At 57.3% G+C, this 7,845-nt stretch overlaps 1 protein-coding gene across 3 annotated transcripts in view; it reads left to right on the top strand.

The window, feature by feature from the left end:
- The first annotated feature begins 6,941 nt into the window (after window positions 1-6,941).
- The window catches only part of Card10 (caspase recruitment domain family member 10), a 26,951-nt gene continuing 26,047 nt past the window's right edge, over window positions 6,942-7,845 (top strand). For all 3 annotated transcript variants that reach the window (XM_055603123.1, XM_055603122.1, XM_055603121.1), the window contains exons 1-2: window positions 6,942-7,031; window positions 7,216-7,467. In XM_055603123.1, coding sequence (XP_055459098.1) covers window positions 7,233-7,467 — 235 coding nt within the window. In that variant the 5' untranslated portion in view covers window positions 6,942-7,031; window positions 7,216-7,232. The remainder of the gene's footprint in view (window positions 7,032-7,215; window positions 7,468-7,845) is intronic.

The following is a 7,845-nucleotide window of genomic DNA, read 5'->3' as shown; positions in this document are numbered from 1 at the left end:
TGTGTGTGTGTGTGTGTGTGTGTGTGTGTGTGTGTGTGTGAATTTTGGGAGTCCATTCTCTCCTTTTACTATGTGGACCCTGGCGATTGAAATCAGGTCACTAGGCTTGGTGATAAGAGCCCTTTACCTACAGAAACATATCATTGGTTCCTTTTCAGTGTTTTACATCTAAATAAAAGGGAGGAGAAAAAGGTCTCCGACATAAAACCACTCTCTCCCCAAACCAGCCAAGGAACTCATCAGTCAGAGTGTCCTTGGCTGACACTGGTCCTGCCCATTATCTCCCATGGTGGAATGAATTTTCTAAGCAGACCTAGTGTCTTGACCTTCTCCATCTCTCCAGGACTCTCCTCTACCTACGTCAGCGGTTCTCAACTTTCCTAATGCTTTGACCCTTTATATGGTTTCTCAGGTTGTGCTGATCCCCTCCCCCCACACCGTCCAGCCATGAAATTATTTCTGTTGCTGCTTCGTAACTGTAATTTTGCTACTGCTATGAATAGTAACGTAATATCTGACATGTGACCCCGTTGGGGTCACAACCCACAGGTCTCGGGCACCTTGGACACACTGTCCTCCCTTCCCCCAAGCCCAGGCACCCTTGTGACTCTTGTGAAGCCACATTGTGGAAGTGACGCTGGCTGACTTCCAAGGGTGGATCATGAAAGGGGTGTCTTCCTCTGGAGGTCTTTGGCATACGTTTCTCTGAAACCATGATATAGGAAGCTGATGGTCCTGATGCCACCCTTGCCACGGAGACGGAGCGGTGAGACCTCAGAGCGAGCAGCCCAACCCATGTCCCAACCCATGACCCACACTACTTGTTAGGCCCTGCTAGGTAGGCCCTGCCCACCACAGACTCCAGAGCTCACCTGGCATTCCTGCCTGCCTCAGACTGCTCCATCCTAGGGTGAGCTGCCACTCAGAGGAGATATTTCACAGAAACATCTGGCTGCCTTTTTCCTCAGGGTCCTTTCAGCTCCACCCTGCCAGCCACACCGCACCAGCATGCCCACTTCCCCATCGCAGAAATGCCTCCCTCCCCGGCAGCAGGGATCTGCTCATTCCTCCGGGCCAGATGTTGCCATGCCTCCTCCGGGAAGCCTTCAGCTTGCAGAGCATGGCGGTGGCGGGAGCAGATCATGACTAGGTTCAGATCCCGGGCTACCCACTTCCCACTTGGGTATTGGGCAGGGTGTGTGACTCAGCCTCAGATTCTATAAAGTCTGGGGAGTCACAGTGGATATTTCACACAGAGACTAAAAGGATCGCATTACGGGAAATGCTCAGGCTGTCCCTGCCACAAGAGCCCTCTGGAATGTTGGCAGTTATTGTCCCAGGTTTCAGGGGCTTGTCCTCTCATCTCCAGAGTCCCATTCACTGGAAACTTAATGCTATCATCCATTCATTTGTTCATTCTTTTTATGCAGGGTGAGCTGGGCTCAATTGGAGGCCAGCGGGCGTCCACCACACTCACTCATCCACTTACTGGTAGTCTGTTGGCATCGTCCACCTCTCTGGGGACGAGCTGTGTGTCTGGTACCGAGCCCAGCCGCAGGGAAGCAGTGATGGGGGCAGTGGGTCTCATCTTGACCATCAGAGGCTTACCTTCTCTGGGGAAGGTGTCAGATGCATAAAGAAAAGTCAACAGGCTTTGATGAGAGCCCCAAAGGGTGAAATAGGGGAATGCAAATGGAGAAACAATTGAGTTATCTCCCCCGACCCCTTTCTAACGGGTGGAGGGAACAGATGAGCAAAGCCGGAGTACTTGTTGCTGTTGCAGAGGACCCAGATTCGGTTCCCAGCTCCCAAATCGGGTGGTTCACTATTGCCTGTAGCTGCAGCTCCACTGGGAAGATGAGATCACTAAAGGGGAAATACCCCCCCCCCCAAAGTCCAGGAACACACACAGGGCTGAAAGGGGGTCGTGAATCCAGCTTTTCTCTTCCAGCCCAGGGTGCTCATTCTACCGGGAGCCTGCTGCAGTGAAGGCTGGGCCCTGGCTGGGATGGTGGCACCAGGCCGTGGCTCAGGGTCAGCTGCTGTACCCATCTGTGTCACCCAGCCTCAAGCGACTTCCCCTATGAAGAGCAGGAGAGCTTACTTACCAGCTTTCCCGGCAGGGGTGGCTCTCTTAGCTCATCATCTCTTTCAGGGGGATGCTGTGAATCACCAGGATGGAGGCAAGGAGGACCCACGGCTGGCGATGGTGCGAGTTAAAGCAAGCAGAAAGCCTGGTCCTTTTGGAAGCATTAGGCGAGACCTCAGAACTCTGTCCGGGCTGTTCCTTCCGCCCACTCTACCCTGCCCTCGAACCTCCATTTCAGCTGGCTTTTCTGATGCCCCTGGGTTGAGGGTTTCTTCAGTAGTGGCTGAGAAGGCAGGCCTTTCTCTCGGGGTCCTCAGGGCATCACGTGGGGCGGGGCACAGACAGGTGAGGCAGGAAGGGAGGTCACAGCCACACACACCAACAAAGCACACGCTCTAACTCAAACAGGCTGTGCACGCAACTTCAGGAAACCTGTGACCTCTCAGCAAAGGACAGGAGGTCTTCCACCGGTGGTTTTCATAGCTGACCTGATTGATGCTCCAATGGACTCTGCACATCGCACGCACATAAAGTGTTGGTATATAAACGGCCACTGATTTTGTGCTAAGCACTACCTCAGGGTCGCTAGACACATCTATTATTGTCTTCTGTTTGGCCCAGGTCACGAGGTGACTGTGGTGGGGGATGGGGGTTGGGTCTTAAATCCAGACCTTCCGTGATACCAGGTGGGGCAGGAGCGCCAGGAACCCTGCCAGCCCCTGGGGGCAATGACTCAGAGGCAGGTCCCCACATCCCTCCTCCACCCCTCCCTTTCCAGCTGACTCAGCCAGGCTGTCCAGGGCTGTTCTCTGGAATTCTGGCCCCCAGGCAGCGTTCTTGGCCACCTCCTCTTGTGGGCTGGGCACCCCCTACCCCTCAAAGAGATGCTACACCGGCAGCCCCCTGTCTTCAAGCTCCTCTCTGCTACAAGTTTGCTGGGTTGGGCATCACTGAGTATCTCTTCCAACCGCCCTAGGAGAAGAGGAGGCATTCACAGGACCCCTAAGGAAGCTTCGTGGGGCAGCCTTTGGGATGGAAGGCTAGCCCAGCCTCAGTTGTCTGTCTCCCCACAACTCTCTCTCTCTCTCTGGTCTCAATCCATTTCCCCCATTTGTCCTTCCCTTCCAGCTCAGCTTTACCTCTGGTCCCATGCCCCACCCAAGGCCAGGTGGGCACAGATCTCTGCCATTGGCTGAAACTAGAATGAGTCACTATTTCTGTTCCTGCTGCCAAGCTGCTGGGGATGGCCAACTTGGGGGAGGGAGGTGGATGGGCCAGAGCCACCTCATACACATCTGAACCCCTCCTCCTGTCTGTCTGTCTCTTTCTCCCATAAGAATGGCCCCAGCCCGCTAGGAGAGTCAAATTCCTGGGATGCCATCAGAGGTCTTCTGAGAGGAAGGGGAAGGTGCTGGGACCCAGGCAGCCCTGAAAGGTGGGGAGGAGAGAGAAGGGTCCCCAGCCTCTGCACCTTCTGGCTGGCCTGGGGTGACAGCGGTCATAAGGATCACCCCTGACAAAAGTGAAGGTGACAGTGCTGCCCATGCTCTGTCCTCAACTCTCCTCCCCTCTCACTTGCTCTCTCTTCTGCCCCATTCCTCATCCTCGAATCTGGAGCATTCTAGCTCACTCCTACCAGCAGGTGAGCAGGGCAGTTCCAGGGAGATGGGATGGAGAGAAAGCAACAGGGTGCCAAGAGGCAGAGCAAAGTCTCTGCCTGCGAGAAGGTGACCTTTGCTCTCAGCTCTACAGCAAAAGGAAGACAAAGGCTAAGAGTAGAGGAGCACACATTCTAGGCAGAGGGAAAAGCCTTGAGGTGGAAGCAGCTGATGGGGCCAGTGGGTGACTGGGGGCACCGGGGCGCATGCACAGTGGCAGGTCTCTGGCATTTGCAGCTTCCATTTTTTTTTAAAAGGTTTTATTTATTATTTATACAATCTTCTGCCTTCGTACCAGATTTTACTATAGATGGTTATGAGCCACCATGTGGTTGCTGGTTGCTGGGAACTGAACTTAGGACCTTTGGAAGAACAGCCAGTGTTCTTACCTCTGAGCCATCATCTCTCCAGCCCTGCATCTTCCTTTTTTTTTTTTTTTTTTTTGTGGAAAAACTGGGAAGGTTTAAGCCTGAGCAAAGTCTGTTTGGAAATGATCTCTCAAGGATGTTGTGAGTTTGTAGTCCCAGCCACTTGGGATGCTGAGGCAGGAGGATTACTTGAGGCAGGGAATGTGAGGTTAGTGTGGGCAATCTTGTGAGATCTCGTCTAGCAACAAACAAACAAAACAGCCCTTCCAGCTGCTCAGAAAAGACACTGTAAGGCAGAGGAGGGGGAGGAGAGGGGACAGAGGCTACGGGACATGGAGGGGTTTGAACTTGGGGATGTTCCCCTTGATGAGTTGGGAAGAGAAGTGACTTTGAAGATGGGGGCTCCTCAGCTCACACGTGCCGTGCATTCCCGTACAGGGAGAACTCAGGCCATTACTCACATTCAGCCATTTGTCTAAGGGGAAGGCCTTTGTTGGAGAAGACATGGCTAAAGCCCAACATCGGTGCCCAGGGTACCAGCGTGCTCTTCCAGTGTCCTCCCTAGGCGGGGCTGGCCCTGCTCACCTCTGCGGACAGGGAAGTGGAGCCTCAGGGAAGGCCAGAACTCCTGGCTAGGAGCCTGGGGACCCAGAGGTGCTGGCACAGGGGCTCAGCCCTCGGTGCCCCCTGCGTCAGCCTTGCTGTCTTGGCGTGGTGGCAAGGAGGAGAGTAATGGCGAAGAAGCCACAGGAAGACAGCACCGGAAGGGATGCTTAAGGGTATCCGTTGAGGCTTCATGCTGGGAATGCCTGGGGACAGCAGGCTGAGCCAGGGCATCTGCCCGATGGAGATGTGGGCGTGGTGCTGGGTGCCTGCTGCTGGGCTCCATACTTACACGTGTGTGTGTGTGTGTGTGTGTGTGTGTGTGTGTGTGTGTGTGTAGCTCTGCATAGGCTTGTCGCTGCGCCTGTGAATAGTAAACGCATCTGTGTCCATGGAAGTGAGTCTTCGAAACCAAGTGTGCGACTGTAAGTATGTGTGTGACTGTGTGTGCACAGGTGGGGGCTTTCCGTATTTCTACAGCCTCTTTAGGACCAGGCTCCAGGGCCAGCTTTGACCCAGTGACCCCCACCCTGTGGCCCTCTCAGTTAAAGAGTGGAATCCTAGTTTCAGTGCCTAATCCCCGGCCCTGTTTTTGCCTCTGATGAGAGAATAATTAACCCAGGAGTCATTTTCCAGGGCTTCCTTCCCATTATCCCGGCCAAGTGAAAATATTGTCAGGGGTGTTGTGGGGAGGAGCTGCTCCCTGAGGAAGGAGCTGCTCGAGGTGGGAGTCATAGAGTCAGGGCAGAGGAGAGGCACTCCTTTGGAGGGAGCCTAGTGTGATGATGAGCCGGGGGAGGGGAGAAGGGAAGGGCGGGATCCATGGCTACCTCACTGGGTGGCAAGTTCTTCCTCCTTTGTTAACGTTAGGGTAGGTTTGCACTAGAATTCGGTCCTTTCACGGGGCTGCTGCTGCAGGCGAGCAGGTGACACCCAAACAAAACCAAGCCAGCCACAGTCCGTGCTCCCTTAAGGCTGGGAAAGGAACTAGGTGTGTATTTAAACTAGTTTCTCTCCTGCAGGACTGTTTGTGGTTGAACCTTGTTTCCTTGGCTGAGTGATGTGTCTACTTCAGAAGGTGTGGGTGGCTTTGGGGGTCCCACACATCTTTGCAGAGCCTTCTGGGTCCTCTTAACCCTGCTCTCCCCACCCTGAGGGCACTTTCCAGGGCCCAGAGAGCTGCTATCATGTGAATAGAGACAGAGCTTGTTGTGGGAGTGAGCATTAGTCTCCAAGGCGGAGGGGAGTTTTGACGCCGCTTTTCTCAAATGTAATTGACTTTGACCTCAGACCCCTCCTCAGGCACCTCTTGGACCGCGGTCTTCTGATCCCCATGTCCTATCAGCTTCACCCAGGAAGGGAGGTGCAGTCTGGGTGCCTGCAGCGACTGACTCCTTTCTTTGGAAAGGTGCCCATGACCCCTCCCTTCTGCTGCCCACACAGGCTGTCCTGAGCTTGGTGGAAGATGCGAGCTCTTGGCAGTGGGTCCGGGAACACTGAGAGCGGGGAGGGGCAAGCCCTTGTCCAGGTCGTCGGCAGATAAGAGGCTTAACTGGGAACAGGTTGCAAGGATTCCAACACTGAGCCACAGAGGCTGACAACGGGACTCTGGGTCTTCCAAGCGCTGGGACACAGGGTGTTTAGGGGAGAGAGGGGTCTGCCACGGGGTCAAAGTCCTGCCTAACACCGTAAGGCTATTATCCCAGAAGACAGACAGGTGTGGAAGTTCTGCCTGCTCCTGAAGCCCTGACCCACACTTTAAGATGGACATGGGTTATGTCCAGGTATGTGGCTCCGGGCAGAGTGTAGGTACCATTCACGTTAAGGTGGGTGTGATGAGGGCCTGGGCGTGAGGTCGGCACCCAGAACCCGCTGTGTGTGTTGGGGTGACCTGTTTGCTGCAGGGCATGTGTGGCTAGCACAGCGGACACTTGTCGCGTCGGGCCTGCGGTAGGCTCAGGCAGCTTGCCGCGCGCGTGGCCGGGACAAGGTGTGCTTCGGCGGCGGCGCGCGTGGCGGTCCCGCCCCGTCGGGGGGCCGGGCAGGTGTGGGCGGGCCGTGCGGACCCCGCCGGGACAGGCCGGGAGAGCCGGCGGGAAACAGGAAGCGGGGGTGGGCGGGGTGGGGAGGCGCGGCCCGGCTGGGAGAGCTGCCGGGAGGACGGCCCGGAGCGCGGCGGGGCGATGTGGGGAGGCCCGGGCGGCCGCGGGGCTGGAGGCGGAGCCAGGGAGCCCGAGGGCACCGCCCCGTCGCGCCGCCGGAGCCGTCGGCCGAACGGCGAGCGGGGAGCCCGGGGCAGTTGCAGCGCCCGCAGTGAGTGCGGGGAGGACGAGGGCGGGACGGAGCGTGGATACCGAGGGGCACGGGCACGACCCGAAAGGGCGTTGACGGGACAGGCTGGGACCCGGGAGGGTGCAGGCGGAGCTGCCCGGGGACCCGGGTGGAGCTCGGTCCCGCGGGCGACGCCCAGGTGCCCACCGTGCCCGTCTTCCCCCAGACTCCGAGGACGGGGCCATGCAGGGCCGGGCGGACGCGGGCGAGGCCGACGAGGAGGCTGGGGCCGGTTCGGGGTCGGAGGCCGAGGAGGACGCGCTGTGGGAGCGGATCGAGGGCGTCCGCCACCGGCTGACGAGAGCCCTGAACCCGGCCAAGCTCACGCCGTATTTGCGCCAGTGCCGCGTCCTGGACGAACAGGACGAGGAGGAGGTGCTCAGCACCTACCGGTTCCCGTGCCGCGCGAACCGCACCGGTGAGCCCGCCGTCGCCGCCAGGGGCTTCCTCTCGCTTGCTGGGCCCACTCCGGAGCGGACAGCTGGACGCGATTGCCACTGCAGACGGCGGGCCCTGTGGGACCTTTCCTGTGCTCCTTGACCTCCCTGGTTCTCTCGCTGTCCCGTTTGTGTGGCGGCGCACCCCTTAGAGAATCAGAGCTCAAGTCTGGCCTCAGTTCTCCGAGGAACATCCTCTTTCTCTGGATGGCTTTGGACCGCAGCTGGCATGGGAGCCGGAGGTCTCGAGGGACTTAAGCCAGCTGAGAGCATTTTGCTTGGGAAAGGCAGGAATTGATGCCCCTGGGCACAGGTGTTTGTGTGTGTGTGTGTGTGTGTGTGTGTGTGTGTGTGTGTGT

This window comes from Psammomys obesus, unplaced genomic scaffold (assembly GCF_907164565.1).
Source record: "Psammomys obesus unplaced genomic scaffold, mPsaObe1.curated_primary_1811, whole genome shotgun sequence".
Taxonomy (NCBI): Eukaryota; Metazoa; Chordata; class Mammalia; order Rodentia; family Muridae; genus Psammomys; species Psammomys obesus.
The sequence above is the reverse complement of the archived record's forward strand: the minus strand, read 5'-3'. Positions and strand labels throughout refer to the sequence as shown.